The sequence below is a fragment of the Falco peregrinus genome, chromosome Z (assembly GCF_023634155.1).
Source record: "Falco peregrinus isolate bFalPer1 chromosome Z, bFalPer1.pri, whole genome shotgun sequence".
In the NCBI taxonomy this organism is placed as follows: Eukaryota; Metazoa; Chordata; class Aves; order Falconiformes; family Falconidae; genus Falco; species Falco peregrinus.
In genome coordinates, this window is record NC_073739.1 from 1,899,105 (window position 1) to 1,920,294 (window position 21,190).

The following is a 21,190-nucleotide window of genomic DNA, read 5'->3' on the forward strand; positions in this document are numbered from 1 at the left end:
TGTCAATACTTTTGTGACAAAGAGGGAGGGTAGAGCTGAGCTCAGCTTGTGAGTAATCTTGCTGTGGCAACACTTGTGTTTATAAACTCGATTTCCTGTAACAGTTTCTAGCTCCTGCTCTATTGACTGTGTTTCGCCGCTTTGTATCATCAGCACAATTTGTCAACAATCTCTTGCTTTTGTGCTGAGGTTATTAAGGAATATTCTAACTAAGATTACTTTACAGACCAGTTTTAGAGGTGCTTAGTTAGTTGATTGTCCCCTAGTCAATAATTCTCCTTTTAGCATATCCCATTATCACCCCTTTTTACAGTTTCTTATGTATTACATTTTTTATATAATCCACATCATCTCCAGTTTAAATAATTTTCCATTTGGCACAATATCAAATGTTTTACTGAATCCAGCCAGATTGAATCGCCTGCATTTCCTTGTACACAAAGTTAGTTAACTTATCAGAGGAAAATACCAGGTCAGTTTAGCATGCACTTTCTTTGGTAAACCAATGTTATGTTTTATCCCAGTTTCTCTATAGTTCTTTTATAGAGAATTATATTTAATAATATTTATAAATATTGTTATAATACTGTTTATAATAAATATAATAAAAGTATAAATATATTAAATAAAAATATTTAATTATTCTTGCCTTCAAAAATGGTTCTGATCCTGTATACACTGAGGTCAGACAATGGTTACCTAAAGAGCTTTTCCCCCGCTTTTCTTAAATGCAGATATTTCATTTATTATTTTTCATTCAGGTACTATCACTCCAGCATGTTTCAGTTATAAAAAAAACATTGCTTGCTGGATCTGTAGCTTCAAGTGTACGTTCTTTTAGACATTTACACTGAAGCTTGTTCCTGTCCCTCTCCTTGGCTTTTATACCAGTGACCAAGATATGTCTTGGTTGTCTATCATAGGATGAATTAACCATTATATCATACTTCTGTTTTCTACTGTATGTACATGTATGTAATGTACATACTGGGCACTGAGACAAAATATGAAATTAGGCTTGAGGCTGTTCCTTCATTATTTTTAATTTAAACCTCAATCTTACTACAGTTTTGCACCACTTTTTTTCTTGCTACTCATGTCTGGTAAGCCTTTTGCTGTTCTTAAGTGTAAATCCAGTTTGAATTTTGGCAGTTCTTATTTTCTCCTTCTGACTTAGACTTCAAGATGTAGCTTTTTTTTCTTGCCCCTAGTCTTTTTTATTCTCTGTAGGTTTTTATTGCGTACTTGGGGTATTCTTTTCTGGGGTGATTATTCATTCAGTTAAGTCTGCAACTTTATCCTACAGTGAGGTTTTTTTAGTGGTTCAGGGTATAAATTTTAGGCAGTTTTTGTATCTCTGATTTAAATACATTTAAGCCTTTTCCAGATTCCAGTCCTTCACTTTTTTTATTTCACCCTTGGTTTCTCAAGTATTTTAAATAATCTTAACATAGATTTAGGAAAGCTTATCATGGACAGTTTATCTCAACAGATACTTAGTACAGGAGGATCTATAAAATACCCGTTCAGTGTTCATCTGCATATTGCAGGCCAAAACACATTTCTCAGTTCATCATACAAAGTGAAGCTCTGTTGTAAAATACCAACAGCCAGTCCTTTAATTTGTAAAATTCCTAGGTCATCCTAGAACGCAGAGCATACTGATCGGTCCAAGGCATGAACATTTCGGTGATCTCTGCCAGTCTCATGGTGGAGAGATTCCCATCTCATTTGCAGTCTTGCAATGTGTTGGTTTTGAGAGTTTGGGCAAGACACAACAGTCAAATAAGCTTAATATCATGTGTACACCTGTCTTTCTATATTTGTTTGTACTTACATATAATTGAAATCTTTAAGTCAGATTTATTTTACATAAGCAGCTATCTTGTAATTGTCTTGAAACTTGTTTCAAGATATATATATATAAATAAAAATATTTTAATATATAAAAATACAACAAATAAAAATATTTGTTAATTCAATGACTTTTTGGTGAAGAAGTAGTTCAAGTATCGCATCCAAAAAAAGAGATTCTTGCCAATATTAGAAACACCATCTCCTGCAGTTCTGGGCAGTACTAATCTCCCTAACAGTATCAGAGATTCCTATCTGAATAAAATCCTTTCAGTCCTATTTGTACTCTTATAGACCCTATTTTTATAATTCTTCCCCTAGATAGTTTTTGATCCAGGTTGAGGTATCTCCATCCATGTCACTTGTATTTCTCTGCAGCATTCACAGCTGGAATATAGGCATTGAAAGCATTTTCTCCCCAAGGAGAACCAACTGTAATATCTTCCTCCAAGTCTTGCACCAGCCATCCACCAGAAGTCTCTGGTTCTTCCCACGCTGCCAGAGTTCTTGAATCATACTGACCCTGTGAGCACTTCCCTTTGACCTATCTCTGTCTCCTGTATAACTGAAATACAGCCCTTTCACTAACTGTGAACACTAGTATCGAGGATCGTACTTCCTCTCTGCTACTGATGTTTCCAGCACTTTTTTTTAAAGTTTTATTTATATTTTACTATGTCTTCACTTATGGTTTTATTCTCTTTTTGGATAACAGACAAATCTTTCACAACACTTTTCTCCTGATTTAAAAAACTTCACTGTACTAGACATGACTGTAAACATGAATGACCCATGCTCAAATGATGTCTTTTTGTTGAGAGAAGTCAGTTTTGTGTGCATGCCTACCAATGATGAAGTGTCCCCAAACCTTCCAAAGTTAATTGATGAGTTGTCTGCTGATCAACACTACGATGTTATGCCTCCACCTTCCTTCCCTTGAAAGGGCAAATCCCAAAGAACCACAGAATTTCTACTGAAAGCCCCATGAAACCTTCATTTCTTTGAGCATTTTCCTCTGCCTGGTATAGTTGTGAGTTATTTCTGTAGTAATGCTGGACTGTGGTGTGCCTCAGTATGAGGGATGTGCAGGAGAGTTTCCCATGCTTCATCCCATACGGGTCTTGGAAGCCAAATAATGAGTGACAATAAGAAGTATGGTGCTGCTGCTGACTGTCCTGTGTACTGAACAGGTTGAAGAGACTTTGGGGGAAAAATTACCATTCATTATAGAAAGTAAATTCCGTGTATCTACACTCATGCCGTGCATAGGTATGCAAATGTTTGTGAAAACGTATGCATTGGTATAAAAAGCCAACATTTCCCTTTTTTCTATAAACTGCATGCAGTTGTGTAGAATTCAATGTATGAAAGATCCTGGTACTTGGGAACTGATTTCTACAGCCATAAATTGTTGATCTGCTCACGTATTACTACCAGAGTTAGCAAAGTGCAAAAGGCAGAGGTCCTGTTTTACCTGAAACATTACAGAATAGGGACCTCGCTAATACTGTTTGAAATAGCATATGGACACCAGGCCTTTATTCTAAAATTATTCCTTCAGGGATTGCAGTTGAGTTGCAGAAGCCTATAAACAGCAAGTTAAGAAAAAATCAATTAAATTGTGTCTTTGATTTTGGTGCAGCCCTGCCATTCATAGTCTCTGCCTTATGAACAATGTTACTATATAGGAAGTTAAAAATGTATTTAATGTATTTCAGTTGCTTTTTCTTCCACTACTTCCTTTGTTTTGTACATGACTGAATTTAGTATTTAGGAAAGCATGCTCTTAGTTGATTCTAGATAGATTCCTTTACATAAGCAGAAATAATTTAAGTAGTAAATATCTTGCTGTTTTCTTTGAGACCCGATTTGGGGTACGTGCAGCAGCACGCAGTACAATAAAAGGTTCTTTCGGCAAATGTTTAGGAAAATACTTTCCAAGAGATCTGCACATGATTAGAATTACTGAGTGCTCTCCTCTTTGGCTTCCTGTTTTGGAATTAAATGCCTTCGGGACACTTGGAAAATCTCTGTTTTGAAAAGCAAGAGCAATTTAACCAATTAAATACTTAATCGTCTTAGCTGTGATTTCAGTTAGTTGTAAATAGGGACGAACATATGAAAAAGTCCGTGACATACCTTCATCAAATTGAAGGAATAAATTAACTCCAGTAGCCATAGAGTAGCTTTTGAGGGAAACGAGAGCAGATAAAATGTAGCAACAGTAGAAGTGACGTTATGGTGCTTTCTCTGCACATGCGTACAATTCCTAGCTCTTTCCTTACTTCTTGTATCCTGTGTTTCTGATTCTGTGCGATACTGAGTGAATCACTCTCTGATATGGTCAAAGAAGTTGGGGCTGTGAAACCTCTCATGCTTTGTGCCCTCTGAACACAAAGATCACCTGTGGAGGCTAATATGGCACGGTGTCATTCACCGGGGCCCTGGGGTACCGGGGCTATGTTCTCTGCTCCAGCGAATGCTTGGTGACTCATACAAATTGGAACAGCAGAGATGTCACCTTAAGTGCTTTGTGGTGTCTGAAGTGCTTTTCTGAGGGAGGAGAGATGTGCCTTCAAGTTTCCCCATGCCGAAGGAGGAACTGTGAAAGTGGGAGAACGCAGCTTTCCTTTTCAAGTTTTCTGCTTGAAAATTGCTTCAAGTATTTTACATAGCTTATTTATAAAGTTTGAAGGAAAATACAAATATGCTTGTTCAATGGTTTTATACAGAACAGTCTCTTCAGGTCCCTCCACCTAGTATGGAGCAATTCAACTAGAAGAAGAATTCCCTAAAATGAGATGAGTTAATGTACCTAACAGCTCACCCATTATGTGGATCTTGCATCTGTGTAAAACTTCTGTAGTAACACTATATGTGAGCTTGGCCCCATGCAGCTAATGTACAGTGTGTACCATTTTTTTATTTTTGTAAACCTTGTGCTACAGTGGTCTTGCCTGGTTGTTGTATTTGTGTAGTATTGTTGAGCATCACAGGTGTTTTCCACCCCATACTGTGGGCATTCCTAATTTTGTACTGAGCTTTCTTGTCAAATAAAACAGAGTTTGCATGAAGATGGAAACTGTTACATTCCAGACAGAAACACTGTAAATAATTCATACAGTTTTTTTACTTGGCTTTAAATAATTATAAAGCAAATTCCAAATCCTTAGTTTTGGAGTATAGCTGGCTTCAAGGTGCAGTTGTATGGAGTTGTACAAAACTCTTGGTGGTGTATTACTATAGCTGAGATCCTTTTCTACTACTGTATTTTATTTATTTTTCCGTAGAAGTCTCCTAACCATATTATTCAGCCATAGGAATATAGTATAGCTATCTTTATTGTTAGATAATGGTTTAACAGACAGTTTTTAATTACATGAATGTAATGCGTACTGTCTTCTCATTTGAATTTTGTGAATTTTAACAGCATTTTGTCAAACTACAATTACTTCTTTGTAAAGCTTGCTAGCAGTTAAATTTGCATCGAGATCTATTATGTACGGGATTCCTGGAAATGAATAGTATCATGTAATACAGCATGGCAGTTTTTATTTGAGATCACATTAATAAAAGAAGTAATTCAGTACTTTCTTTCCAGCCACTATGAATGTCTCCAGTATACATTTGGGCTGTTTGTGATCAGTGACATTTGATAACATTATATTTATTAATACTTAGAATATTCTTACAGAGTATTTTGTTTGAAAGTGAACTGAAGGGCTTTTGACCTGCCCAAATCTGAATTCAGAGCTTTGCATTTCCTATGTAACAGTGATGAGAGAGTAGAAAGTAAGTACATCTGTATTACATCATATATTAATAAAATAAACATTTTTCAGGGCAAGCAAAAGCTGAAATTCCTTGTCATGGTAGGGTCTGGCCCTATTCCATTAAAAAATACCTTTATTACACTTAAGCATTTCCAAAAAGAAAAAAATCGCTGGATCCTAATATGCTACCAGTTTTTATTTAAGAGTAGGAAGAAATTCAGGTGGGTTTTTTGAGAATTTGCAAGTAACTTCATAATTATTTTGAGTGATAGTTAAAATTTTTGAGTTAAGATTATTTTGAATTTGAAATAGATCTTTGTATTTTAATTTCATCTTCCTATTGTCCTAATAGGAGAGTAATGTATATACTTTAGCTTCAATGTATAGTTAATATGATTCGATCTTTTGTATTCAAATAAACTGGTCGTAATTAAGCTACATTTTTTATGATTATTGTTTTTAATTGTTGTGCTTATATAATACAGGCTATGACCAAGCTTAGACTGGCATCTCAGGTAACTTTTAAGTTGTAGCGTTTTGACGATACTAACTTAATTGGATACTGTTTTCTTTTTCAAGTAGGCAGCATGCAACTATCATACTTGCAGTAAGTCACTGCCTTTCTCTTACAGTGCCCTGGGTGGGTGTCTGTGCAGGCAAGCCTCCGTGGAGTGCTTGCCCAGCTCCACTGTGGCTGCCAAGCCTGTAGCACAGCAAATAAATCCAGAACTGCACTGTCCCTGCGTCCCCTTCAGCCACTTTTAAATGTGGCCTTCAACTTCAAATTTCTTGTTTTTATAATGCCAGATTTTGTGACAATTTGAGCATTTCTGTCTGTAACTTTTTCACTTGAATTGCTGCTAAACGCTGTCTGTCAGTCTTGGCACCATTTTCGTGCAGTTTCCCATCTGAGAAATTAATGAGGATTTGAATTTGTCTTCTATAAAGGAAAGGTTTGTAGGCATTTGCTGTCAGTCTCCCCATTGAATTAAGTATGGCCAAAACTGGGTTGCTGCTGAGATTCTCAAAGCAGAAATAATAATCCTTGTTCTAAAAAAATAAAATTGACCTAAAATACAGCTGAACTGCTACCATTGTCTTCTAGTGTAGCAATTTTTTTTTTTCTTTTTGCCTATTATAAAACATAGAGCCCAATCCTGGAAACACTTCAACTCAAAAAAGCAATAATCTTGTGAAATAGTACTTAACCTCAAAGTAGTAACTTATTCTAGTTCATCCAAATGCAAGATAATGACAAAAATAATCAGAAAATCCTGCAATTTGGTTTATGTTTGGATGAAATTGAATTATTTAAAACTTTGCTTGTGTGTGAATTTTAATTTTTTTACTCTGATAATTATTGCAAACGAACTGCAACGATGTGTAGTTACACCAACTTGATCCATTTTTCATGAGCCTTGAAAACGCTGCGCTCCTCTGTGTATATGCATAGCTTGTGCTCATGTGGTAGCACTGTATTTGCAAGTATTTTTTATGAAGACTTGCGAATGAAATTCCAAACCTTTCTATTAAACATAGCTATTTTGTTGTATGCCTAGAGTAGGCAGATTCACAGATCTAAATCACACTATTCTGCCAAGTGACATAGATGCACTTGGTATCTGTGGCCAAAATTTGGTCTGACAGAATTCCTTGTCACCTGTCCCTTAACCTGCGGTATCCTGGGGGCTCCTGAGAGTGCAGTCCCAGGTTGGTCATGCCATGGACTTCCACAGCTCATCTTGCCCTCAGCACTATTACCTAGCAAGGCTTCTGAAAACACAAGTACCAAAACGTGCCCTGCAAAAGATTGCCAGAGGTGCCCTACAGTACGAGGGAAGTCATGAAGCCATCCTCATTTTGGTTCTCTCCTCTGGCAGAGGGGCTGGAAGCTGCTTTGAAAGTGCCTGACTCATAGGTTTTTCAGTTATTGTGGAAGCTGTTCCGCTTCATGTGGAATAATTAAGTATACGCTGGATGAGACAGAGGGATGGACTTTGAGCTGACGTTTACCGTACTCAGAATAAGAGGCAGGAATTCCTGTCCCAGCAGAGAGGCATATGTGGAGCATTCTCCATACCTTACCTGTCCTGCATCAGTTTTCTTACAGAAGGGCTAGTGGTAAAAAAGAGGGGGTATGAGTGCCACCATCTCCAGTTGTTTCTTATCTTGCCATACTTCCTTAGAAAGAAGGGCTGCTGTAAATGCCTAATTCCAAGGAATGATACTGACAAATAATGTTGATTGGAGGTAGTGGGAGTAATTGAATCCCTGCAGCTTACAGCTGAGGTTGCTCTGTTCTTCTGCGAGGTGTGTTTCCATAGCTTCAGGTGGACCCTTCTTTTAAGAATTTCAAATAGACTGGGTTAGTCCACGTGGGCCATGCCCCTCTTGCTCCTTTGATTACCTTGCCTCATTTCCTAGCTTCACCGGCTGTTAGCTGTAGTTTCCACCAGACGAGGTTTCCTAAAGTACTGTGTCTCAGTCCTTCAGCCCTGTTCAGAATAGAGTCTTGTACTTCCTACGTAAAAAAAGAAGATGTTTCTTCGGGGGGAGGAGAGAAGCCACCAAATTCTGCATTTTGTATGTGACAGCCTGGGAAAAATGAAGAATGATTTTGATAGAGTTCCCCACCTTTATGTGAAGAAAAATTTCCCAACTGTTCTGTTTTCATGGTCTGTTGCCTCTTTTGCTTGAATAGGTTTTGCTTTCACTTGTAATAGCAGTTTTAAAGCAATCAGAAGACAAATCTAATTTACAACCATTAGAAACGATTATTAATGCATGAGGAACTACTGCAAGTTTATGTGCCGTATCTTTTTGGGGTGGAAATCTAGGTATTTTGGTATGCCTTGAATGACAAAAGGCTGTGGGTTTTTGTTAGTAACCTTTATTTTGGGGGGGGTAAATAGTCTTTCTGATTATGACTGGTACTTTAACAGTGTCATGGTCAGGGTGCTGACTGGCAGTCAGAGGATTTTCCTTTGGGAAATGAAGTATTTCAGGGATCCATTGCATGTTTACCTTAACTCAGACTTGAGTTTTTCCATTGGTGACATAGTGGCTTTTCAAGGTAGCCCTGTCTTCCAGAAGAAGGCTCGTTGGACATGGTGTTTAGTAATATCTCCGACTAATACAAGGACCAGTTTCTTTCTTCGGTATTGACGGGCAGTATTTAACCAGGTTCTGCCCTTGGCCAACTGAATTTGAAGGCATTCAAGATAGTGGGGAAGATTCTGTCACTGAATACAGGAAACAAGTCCATAAGGTAACTTCATTATTCTTGAGACCTCTTCTGTTATTCTCATATGGCCTCATCTGTCAGTAATGATGCTGGCATCAGGTAACATATGGAGGCTGTTGGATTTCCCCATATATACTTCACATAAAAGAGCAATTTATTAATGTATATAAAAATGATGCAGCTAGTGGCAAAGACATTTGTATACCATTCATCTTACACTTAAATTCTTCAGGAAGTTGTCCACATTTTTATGCATTTTTACAGACCATGACGTAGTGGGGTAACTTTGATTACAGCCTAAAAATTTTAGCATAGTATGAATAGTGAACGGAAGATACCGACAATCACTTAATGCAAACTGAAATTCTTGTACTGTATTAAAATAAAAATCCCCATGTGCTAGGGTGGTTTTGAGATTCTCGGTTCGCTTTTTTTTCCTCAGCATGTTTAGTTTTGCAAGGAGATTTTTTTCATTTTGTAGGTCTCCTTGCAATTTTCAAGTAATACTTCATGTTGAGATTTTATTCCAGGCACTGGGCGTACTGGCTGTTCAACCTTCATTCAGTCAGCCAGACTTCTGTCTTCTGCCATCCTCTGGCTTGTAGGGGTGATCCAGGCTGGTCAGGAGGGTGTGAGGTGAGCTGCTGCCCAGAGGTCTGACTCTTCTCTCCAATGAGGCTCATCTTGCTGACTGCTCCAACGCCACACTGCATTTTCCACATGGAAAGGAAAGGGAGGATCAGACTGGAGATTCAAGATCTTTGTAAGGATGAGAATGACTTGAGACTCTGCACAGGAGGTACAAAAACCAGCAGGAAAATGACCTGCAGAGACTAGACCTGTGGGGGCTGCAGGCAAGAAAGTGAGACACGGTCCAAATAGATGTGGAGAACACCCGGGAGGAAGAATAAAGAGTGCAGATACTATCTCACCACGCTGCCACACCCTCCACATTAAACTGTGCTTTAATTCTGTCTGCTGAACACTGTCCTACCATTCAGTTTTCATGTTCAGATCTCCCTATTTGCCAAAGTGTTGAATGGGGAGGGGAGCTGCTTTCTGAAAACTCTTGTGTTTCTCACGGTAGCTCACAGTTGTCTCTGAAGAAAGAGAAACACCACGCTGGAGAAAGTGTGATACATTTGTTTTCAACTGCAGAGGCTGAAATGAAATTAAGTGTAAATGTATTCCAAGCAATGAAATCAGATTTGCATACTAATCTGGATGGCATCTCCCCGCCCCCCCCCACCCCAGTGAAACTAGCAGTACCAGTAACTGTGCCTGAGTCACCTTTTCTCCCTTGCCTCCTTGAAGCCCAGTCCTGCCCTGCTCCTGCAGAATATCTCAGGAGGCTGGCCTGCAGCAGGAGGAAGTAGAGGTCAAGATGGCAGGAGAAGAGATGAGGAACATGGGAGTGACTTGAGATCCAGGAGATATGTACCCACTGTTCTTTAAACCACTTCTCTTACCTCTTCCCCCAAAAAGGGTGTTAGGGCCTACTTAAGCATTTCAAAGGGAATTTGGGCTGAGCAAGGATGGCTGTCTTAGCTGGCCTCTGTGGGTGAGGTGGAGAGAGGAAAATGTTTTGTGTCAGCACAGGAAAATCCCTTTTTTATTAGGTAATTCTGTCACCTCCTCAGTTTACCTGGTCCATCACTTCCCTGGCCCTTCCCTTTCTTCTGAAGCCCTCCCAGTCTGAAGGTCACCTGCCTTAACCCATACCTTCCTGCTGCTTTTCAGTCTGGAGCAATGTTACTACTAAAGAGTATCAAAACATGCTATTAACTCTCTACTGCTGCCAATTAGCTTGTTACCAGGGTGTTAAACTTGCCTTCTTCATCAGGAGAAGTAAGAATAGTACAAATATATTATTTTGCCTTTAGAATGACATGCGGCATAATTTCTTATCTATTGATTTAAATAAAGTAGCATTTTAAAAGGAACAAATCAACTTAATTTGTTCAGGGGGTACTTAAAGGTTGAGAACAATTTTGTATCAATTAAAATTAGTGATAACTCATTTATGATGGAACTAATGTAATTAATTAGGTAGTTGCTGCTTATCTTTTTTCTAATACATACATTACTTTTAAACATCTGCTCAGTAGTCCATTATGATAGCATGAGAATGGTTTTACGTGAGAGCAATTGAGGAACAGATGCTTCCTGATGACAACTTCCCTATTTGTTTAGGAAACAGTCAGAGAGTCCTGGATTCACAGTTTTAACTGGAAGCATGGCAAGCATGCAAGGAAATCTGCAAAGCAGAAACAAAAAATTGAGAAATCAAATTACTTCATAGCATTTCTAATGATTGCAGTTTTGTCAAACCCCCTTTTTTGTTAACATTTCAGGTTTTTTTTAAATGCGAGTATGTTTGTTTTGTCTTTACAAGATCTAGACAAAATTATGAATTTGTTCTGTGGTGTGTATGTGTGAATGTTTTGCAGCAGTTACAAAATCTTGCAAAGTTAAAATTTATTTCAATATTGTCTATTATAGTAATTAAGATTCAGCATTAGCTTAAAAAGAAAACAACAGTATACATAAAAAAGGAAACTAGAACAATTATTTGACGGAAAAATTTCAACAGGATATCATATAAAGTAGATAAAAATAAAATTCTGTTGTGATTTTTTTTATATAAATTATACCCGTGTTTTATATTTATGGCTTTGTCAGTAGTTGGTTAAAGAGTGAAAAATAAATCCCTTATTTTGGGCTGATATAAAACTCTCTGAGGCTCCATCGCTTTATTCAGCCAAGCACAGATTTTTAGATGTTCTAAAGATCACCTAAAATGACTGTACTCATTTTATTCATTTCATCAGCAAAGTTAATCTCATCAGCTAGAGAGATATCATCAAAATTTTTAGGTTCCAAAATGTAGTTTCTCTGCATAAATACTGTGCATTGTACTTACAGAGACTGTGAAGTACAGGATTACACATCAATGCTGTATCTTTTTCTGTAAGAAGTCTTGAAACTGCTGTATACTGAAAGGAAAGGGGATTAGAGGCAGCCCTAAGAAGGATTCAGCTATCTGCCTTTGTATGCAAATCACACATACAGTGTACCCACTTGTCACTAGAAACAGCAGAAAAAGACTGAGTTTCAGAAACTTAACTTTGAGTGAGTGTTGAAACTTTGTAGTAGACTGAAGTACATTTTGTTACAGAGCAGAATAATGTCAGTTTTAAAACTTCTTTGAGCTTTGCATTCAGCTGAATGCTTGATTTCAGAAACTGCCTAAACTATCAGTCAAAAAAAATCCAGGATAATCCAGAATAAATGTGTCCACATGTTCTGCTATCCAGAAGAGTAAAGCAGCAAAGCTGTCTTCTTCCCTTCTCAACTGCCTCTCCTGCCGTCAAACTATGTGCGTCTTCTGGGAAGGCCACTTCTGCATAAACCCACCTTTCTCTGGAAGTAATAGGATATTTTGGGAAGTACTCAGTCATCTAATGTATGTCTGGTAATGGCAGGAATTCTTAAGATTTCTTAATGGCTGTCTCAAAGAACAATGAAATCAGAAAGTCTCTCCTTTGCTTTCCTTTTCCTAAGCCAGCAATTGAAGGTGGAAGTTTTTTACCAGCTGAAATCTTGTGCTAACCCAGTAAATTGAATTCTTAATGACGCAGTTGTTCCTAGGTTAATTTATGACCTTCTGAGTATACCTAAGTATACTTCTAAGCAGTGGTTTTCTAAAGCACGTTTTCCTAAGGATATACAGATTTGAGTATTTCATTTTAAGTTAGTATTAACTTCCTTTCCTAATTATTTGGAGAGAGTGAAGAATATGGCTTCTTCGTTATTCAGTCTGAAGTAGTCACAAATTAGGTATCAGTGTTTATGTGAGGGTATACAGTCATTTTACCCTTGTATACAGAAAGTGGGAGAATAGTGTATACATACAACTTTTTTCTAAAACAGTAGTATTTAATACATGAACAGGTAGTCTTGCCATATCCAGAAGAAGTTTTAGGGCAAGGTAAACTGGTGACTAAGCAGTAGGCAAGACCATAATATCTGATGAAACATTGATGTCTGTGAAGCAGTATGATTTTGATTCCAGGAGGTTGATCCAAAAAGGGGTTTGTAAATTTTAATGTAGGTTCGGTTCTGAATATGGATGCTTTCCCACCTCTATGAACTCAAAAGCCAGTTTGTAATTGTTTTTTGGTTTCTTTTTCCACAGGCTGCTGCTGTTCTTTCTTTTACTATTCTCACTAAAGCATTGAAAATAGATCCATTTTCAAGAAAGTTCATCTTACCATAGAGAAAAAAATTCCATTTTTCTGAAGTGATCTTTTTAAATCTGAGTATCACATCTGATCAGAGGGTATGACATTTGTGAGGGGGAAAAGAACTTGCCTTCTTAGCCTGTTATACATTTACGTGGGAACTGGACATAGCATGCCTAACTGTACCTGGCCCATGAAGTCAGATACAGTAATCATCACTGTCCCTTCTGGCATGTTGTCTTTAGTATCCATTCACATACAGTTTTAAAAATTACGTTAACATAGAGAGCACTTTCTTTGAAGATTCCTTCCCAAGGTCTGGGCTTGCCATTTGTGATCTTCTATCCATGTGCCTCAGCAGCATCTGGTTGTCTAATACACTAATTTTGGGGGAAATCACTTTTATGTGGGCTATCAAAAAAAAAAAAAAAAGTATTTTGTGTGTCATTACTGTTATAGTTAATCAGTTCTTCATAGATTAATTCATCACTGAGTTCAGTTAAGGATGTGAGATAAAAGTGCAAAATAGCTTTAAGTTTCTCGTGTGTTAAGTCCGGATGGTGTTCAAAAGATGCTGGTTCTTCTTTCCTGATCAATCTTTATTTTGCTTGGACAGAGACAGGAAGAAAATGTTCACAGTTGCTTGGCAATAGTCAGGTTGGAAATACACACCCAACCTGTGGGGCATTATGGTTGCTTAGTTCATGCATGCAAATTTGGGGGTTTGAAAACTGAACAAGTCCACACCCATAGTGTCTTTTTGGAAAGTTTATTCTAACAATCTTAATGGCATTATTAATTTAATGGTTCCATTTTCAGAGGTGTTGAGTATTGATAATTTTTAGATAAGTCAAAACAACTGGGTACTAGAACTAGCACTACTTTGAATATTAATTTGAAATGCTAAGGAAATATATGCTGCAACTGGGATATATCTCAATGGTGTAACGTTCTGTCCTGATTTATTTCAAATCTACAATAAACTTTACTTACTTTACACTTTAAATATACATTAACAGGAAAAAATAATCTCAGTTTTAGAAGTATTATTAGCAAAAACAACCTCTGGCAAAAAGCCTTTCAAGAAGGTAGAACAAAGAATTTTCATGGATACATCTGGTTTGTCTTTTGGCAAGGAAAACCAGATTACTTAAGGATACACTTTTAAAATTATCTATACTAAAGGTAATGAGAGGGATGCAGCTGTAGTCACCTTACTGTACCAGTTGTTGTGCCATGAAGATTTTAGAGCGCTTTTGTCTTTTGTTTACAAAACAGCCTGCACTTAGAGGGACCTCAGTTCTGCAAATGCATAGTTCACAGCTGCGGGAGTTAAGATGTCTTTGTAGGTTTTGAACTTTTGTGATTTTCTCGCTAGTATTGATAAATGGCTTTTGAAAGTTAAGTGAGTGATGCTGTGAAAGGGATGATTGCCATTATTTCTGTTCTGTATATTTATTGAATTTATTACAATATTAGTAACTACTTTTCCTTTATGCAAATACAAAAGCTGATGTATTACTGTGTTCATGTTTGTTGTTTTAGGAGTCTTTGGATGATTCTCAAGCAGCTGGAGTTTGTGCAACAGAAGTGATTCACTATGAGTATCATGTCTTGTACTCCAGCAGCTACAGAGTACCTGTGCTTTATTTTAGGGCATGCTTTTTAGGTAAGACCAATCTTCTATTAAACAAAAGGAAGAATAATATGTTGGGTCAATAGATGTTAAGAACACAGACTCTATATTAAATTGAGCAACAGAGTAATAATTATATGTAGTAAAAAAGTAAGAGATTAGGCTGTTCACAATTAAATTTTGTCATACTCCCAATACAGAGCTTCAGAACCTTGGAGTAGATGATATCATCTCAGTCTGAAGGAGGCTGATCTTTGGCTCCTGGCGTCTTGCCTGTGGTTGACTAAAACTGCTGGTCATTTTTCTTGTTCTTTTCTTTAAATTAACACAAAAACTTAAAGCTGCAGTTTTGAATTTGGCTGCAATATAAGAGGACATAATTACATACAGTGCTTCAGCAGAACTGTGTCGGTTTCTTTGGAGCCTGAATTTGAGCCACAAGGCTGTGGTCTAAATGTACCTTTAAAAGTGTATGCTGGTTTTTTGTATTTAAATTTGCTGCTTAAACAAAACAAAATTGATAAGGTGTTGCCTTTTTCTGTCTATTAAAACTGGCTCCTGAAACACTAACTGATCTTCTTTCCTCCCTGATACATACATCTTGTTACCTGTTACTCAATTGCTGTAGCCACTGTGATTTCACTCCCCATCCTGTCAGAAAGGAAGGAGGAACACACAGTCTCCCTCCAAGGCCGCTGGTGGTGACACTTAACTTAATCAGCAGAGTGATCACACTGCAGCACTGGCTGTGCTCTGTTCCTCTCTGCCCAAAGACTGTGTACCTAGGGTGGAGGGATTGAAATCTCCAAGCCATTTCATTCAGTCTCCTGCATGGTAGCATCAGCATCTTTTGTGTTTTGAATAATCTCCTAACTTTATCTAGATAAAGATGTCTGAATGTTGCCAGTGATATCTTTTCCTATTTAATTAAAAAGTAGCTTAAGCTGCTTTGAATGTGTTTGGTAGATTTAATCACTCTCTGGCTTACATTGTTTAATGGTTTCTAATTTTGCAGTGTTAGCATTTTAAAAGGCACTTCAAATTTAAAATTGAAGAACAAATTCTCATAGACTCCCTGGTGGAAAGATTTTAGTCTGAGGTGCAGTTTCAGGAATGGATAATTTGGGGTAAATTTTCAAACTGGGAAGTGGGGAACTGGGGACGTTGCTCCGCCTTTACCACCAACAGAATTCATTTGCACACATCCTGCTGCAAATTTATTTCTAGAATTGTTACAGGCATTTACAAATGTGCAATGTTTTGCCCTTAAACTTATTGTGCAGACAGGAAGATAAAGAAAGTTTTGCTGTAAGAGAGAGATTAACCTATTTGTGGCCCTGAAAAATGTCATCTTCTTGGGTTTAGCTGAATTAATAGTGCAGTGTCACTACAGAAGAGGATGGAGACGCTGCAGGTAGAGGAAATAGGACACTGTTTCTAATGTACTGTACTTTCATATAATTAGTATTCACCATAAGCAGTTAATCACCAGAGAAGAGCTCCCAGAGACAAAACAAGTTGTTTAGCTTGTCAGCATCAGGGAATTGGAGGTGTTGAAACATGACTCCTTATAGCTGGAAGTGGATATTACAGAAGCTAGTGGATGATCTAATGCACAATCCTGGTATTATGTGCCAACAGCTCCCCTTGCAGTACAAATCCGTAATTGTTCCTACAAGTATAATTATGTTTGAAAATACTTCTTGGGAACGTTTCACAATGGAAAACAAGGACTGTTTTTTAGATAATTCCTAAAGTCACCTGGGTTCTCTTCAACATTTAACATTGTTTTTTAACATTTAACATTGTCTGACTCTTGGAAGAGAGAAGGATACGAAATGCTGGCAATAATTACTTTTCCTATAATATTTTCAACTATTATTCTCTGATTTTAATTATGGATAGTGTACTTCTGAAAATGGAAAATTCTGTTGTCCCTGCAAGTTATTTGCCTGATTGTGCCGTGCTGTCTCCAGGTCCCGACATGGGGTTTTCAGGAACAAGCAGATGACAATCGCTTTCACAATCGCTTGAGATATCTGAGCAAAATATCTTTTGTCTGATGCTGAACCCGGTATAAGGAAAACTCTAGGCTAGGTAATGCCCTGAGATTTTTTTCCTTTGAGGTAATAGTCTTCATGTGGTAGGCTCCTCACCTTGTTTCTCAGACAACTAGTAATACTCGCTGCATTCCTCATCTGAAATAATCAGGGAAGAATCTTCTGAGACGTACACCAATTTCCCAGTCTAAATTCCTATGATTATTTGTAGATTAAGTAACAGAAGCAGTTTCTCACAAGTCTCTTGTGAGCTGTTCGTGGTTTCCCTTGAATCCTGTCCATACTGATCCTCAGGTTAATTAGAGCTTGTTGGGGGAGTGGAGGTGAGCTATAATCCTTCCAGTGTTTCCACAGCCCTGCCCTATCTTGCCTTCCCCAGCAGCAGGGCACAGAGTTTGAATTCAGAACTCTGCTTCCTCTATGGCAGTATGTTAAATGGCCATTACGCCTCGAGGCCTGCCTAGGAAATAACAATTCTGTTCGACCTAAGTGGTTTTGCTTGTTTTGCAATATTCACTTGCTCACTTTGTATGTTATGGTAGCAACTGGTGTCAGCCTCTCCAAATCTGCACTCTTCAAAATAGGCTCTTTGAAAACATTTCTAAATGTTCTAAATAATTAAATCCTACCTTTCTCTGTGAGTCCAGTTTCTGTTGACTTGGTCTCTTGCAGTCCCACCTAGGAAAAAGGCTTCCAGTAGAGCTGCAGGGGAGATTTTCCTGTCACATTCAGTGTGGTTGGCATCTTCAGGAGCTTGTGTCAGTGAGGACATCCAGTTTTCACTGCTCTCTGCTAGCAATTGTGTTTAAACATTACAGTTCAGTTCTTCCTGCAAATAGGGCAAAAGTTGTATCTTTATCCTTGCTGGTGTCTAAATTGGATGAAATAACTTATTTTCCAGACTTCATCTTTAGACCTCTTTTTTGGGGGAGAGGCAGTGCGACATGTAACGTAGTGTAAGGTAAGGGTTTGACATTTTAATTGCCACAGAACTAAAACCTTATGAGAGACATCTAAACTTTCTGGTAGTCTCTGGGAATAGATTTAAAGGAAGATCTTCTTCTGCGCAAGGACAAATTTGAGCTGAATATAATGATTAAGCGTGATGACTCTTGTCTGGAAGGTTGTTGGGGAACATCACAGGATACCTGAACATAATTTTAGACTAGATATGTGTAAGAAACATTTTTCCTCTACCTCATAATATTTCCCCCATGGGATATATTCCTAAATTCAGACCTGTTGAAGTCCTAGCTTGTGTCAGGAGCTCAGAACAATGCTCCTCAATACCTCAGTCTCAGAGAACTAGGTGTCATTTGTCCAAAATCTGTCTTATGTATGCCATACTTTTCAGAAATGGGAGCTCCTCTTTCTTTCTTTGGCTTCCGAGATTACCAAATAGGTAGTTGGAGAAATGCATGAACCCCTGCTGATACCTGATGTCAGCAATTAGCCCTCTTAGAGACAGATGGTATAGGCAATTAGCCTTCTCCTTCAATGCTGGCATCAGCCAGATGGGCTGAGCTAGGTCCAGTAAGCTTTCTTTAATCAGCAGAGTATTTTCCCCTTTTCTTAGTCTTTAAGATGTCAAGGAACTTGGGTCTTTTCCTGAGGTGTCATCATCTGAAACCATACATTCAAAAAACCTCTTGCACCAACAGTGAGGTAGCAGCAACACAATCACAGGTGGACACAGGCATCATTCAGGAATCACCTGAATTTGAAGAAAATAATGGCTTGTCTCACACCTCTCTTCTTATTTTTCCTACAAAGGTAGAGGAAGAATCATGAATGCCGGCTAAGCGCTAAAAGAGCAGAACTAATGGGAGTCAATAAGGACTGCAGCCTAACTCCTCTAGGAAAGAGAGAAGGAATGGGATTCTCAAGTTGACCTGCTCAAAATAAGTTTTGTGCTCTGATATACAGATAGATCCCTGCCAATAAAAAAAGTGCTAATCAGCGGTTAGAGGGAGGGAGCTTGTGAGATAATGTAACATCCTCCAGCCCTGAAGGCATGACTTTCTGTATTCATAACCATACTGGGCCTGGTGGATGCACTTTCCAGAACACAGACTTACTCCCTCAACTCAAAAGCATGTAACCACTATGTCATTTCTCAGAAAGATAGCTCCTCCTAAGACTGTGTCCCATATGAACTTGTTTTATCTTGGCTTTGGACATAAATAAAACTGAATAATTTGTATAATCAGATATTCTCCCAAGCTGTAAGGGTTTTTTATTCTTTTGTGGTAAACGGTTTCATAAGAGTGTTTCTTTGGAAAATATGCCAGAATGAAGCCTCAATACAACTCGTGCACCCATTCACCAAAAGAGTCAAATAACCTTTAATTGGAAACCTAAGAAATTATTAAAAGCCCTTAGTAAACAGTAACTTGGGAAGCCTGAAAATTTTCCCTGAAAATGTATGTGAAAATTTGTGTGCCTGAAGAATTTCCGCCCTTTGTAGAAGTTAAGGTGCCAAGTCAGCTGGGAGCTGACTCATACGTGGTCTTAATGACCACACCTTGCTGCTGTGAGGGGGGCACTCAACTGTCTGCTTTTTAATTATTTCTTACCTGTGGTGATATAAATGAATTAACCCCAATTGGACCATCTAGAACCTTTTCTCAGAAAAGTTTGTTGTAGTCTAGACAGTTTAAGTAATAAAAATCCGAGTTTGTGATAGAAAGGTTATAAAGGTTGCAGTTGTTCTTGCTGACTGTTAAAGCAGATGAACTGGTTGATTCCAGCCCATAGTTAATTAGTGGCAGAAACAGAACCCATACTTGAAAGAGTTCTTGACTCCTATCCTTTATCTCATTTCTCTTGGTTACTTCCCAGGCTCTTTTGGCCTTTCTTGCTGGCTAGATGTCAAGTTTATTTTATCAGAGTCTGCATTTTGCAGAGCCTGGGTTATTACTGATGAGCTGATGATGTGTTGCATGCCATATTTGTGGCACTACAGGCATGGAGCTTCAGACAAAGGTGCAGTAAATCTCACACGACCCACAAGCAGTTATTGCTGTGTGGTGTACGTTTCCTTTCATGCTCTGTAATTACTTAGATGGATTATACAAAAGGTACATATAGCCACAAACTTTCACTTCTGTCTGCACGCCTGCTCCCAGCTAGACTTGGGATAAGACTTGGGACAAGCTGCAAGCACCTCAGCAGCTGTGTCATTGTGGGTGCATGGTGAGTTAATGTATTGCTCTGCCTTCCTCTCCTGCCACTTCTCTTGTCTTGATGCTGCTGTTGCCTGCTTTTTCTGGCTGAACCCTTTGAGTTCAGCTCCATCACAGGAAAGAGAGAAGAAGCAGAGAGGCTGATTGGCTCAGCAGGTGCCACAGTGGCCCCTTGTTGCTAGCAGCAACAATTACAAAGTGCTCTGTCAGCACAGCTGGATATTTGAGGTCTCAGTGGGTTGCAAGAATGTTTAACAGGGCTGCTAAACACGTGAATGGTGACAGCCCTTGAATAAGGGGTCTACGGGCGCCCAAAGAATACAGATGTGTGTTTTGTGCAACTCTGGGAGCTTGCAAATAAAGTGGATTCACTTACATTATCCTAAGCAGATGACCAAATTCACACAAACTGAGGAGTTTTAAAACATAAACCACACTTCCAGCCGGATTACCTGAAATGGGTTTTATTGTCCACACTTACCTTCTGACACTGCAGGAACAAAACCAAAATGGACTGCAAAACCTCCGAACTGTTCTTCTTTCCCTTGTGCTCTCTAACAAGCAGTCCTTCTATCAGTCATTTTAAGATCTTAGAGTAGTTGTTGTTTGGGGGTTTTTGTGGTTTGTTTTTTTTCTCTTTTTTTTAATTGAGAAAGAAAGCACCAGACTTTCAGGTCTTTATCCCAGAAAAGAGGGTGGGGAAACGCACCATCCAGACTGTCTTCTTTCTCCAGTTGAACTCACATCCATTTTAAGTATCGATAACTTAATATTTCTTGCTGCATCTGGCCTTCCATCTAGTCATTTAAATAATGTACGGGAACACAGTACCTGGAAGCATGTATGAAAGCTAACTCCATTTAAAATGCACACTTAAACTCCTTTAAAGCTTAGTGAAATATATTAAAATAGTGCAGAAAATGAAAAATATAGGGAAATGTAAATCCAAACATATTTCAATGTATAAGTGCATAATCAGAATGCCCAGATCAATTTTTTATTCCTATCTGAAACGTTGCAATTACTCTATATTAACTACTGAAGTATTTTATTGTCTGTGGTCTTGCTATGATATGAACTGAAATTTTCAGTATGGATGTTATTTGTATTTTCCTCTGAAGTGAAAGTAATTCTACACTGATATATGATGGAAGATACACTACTTCTCATACATGAAGTAATAAAATCCATGAG

At 38.1% G+C, this 21,190-nt stretch overlaps 1 protein-coding gene across 2 annotated transcripts in view; it reads left to right on the forward strand.

The window, feature by feature from the left end:
• The window catches only part of ATG10 (autophagy related 10), a 90,047-nt gene that overhangs the window by 36,631 nt on the left and 32,226 nt on the right, over positions 1–21,190 (forward strand). For both annotated transcript variants that reach the window (XM_055790480.1, XM_055790479.1), the window contains exon 4: positions 14,661–14,784. In XM_055790480.1, the coding sequence (XP_055646455.1) occupies positions 14,661–14,784 (124 nt within the window). The remainder of the gene's footprint in view (positions 1–14,660; positions 14,785–21,190) is intronic.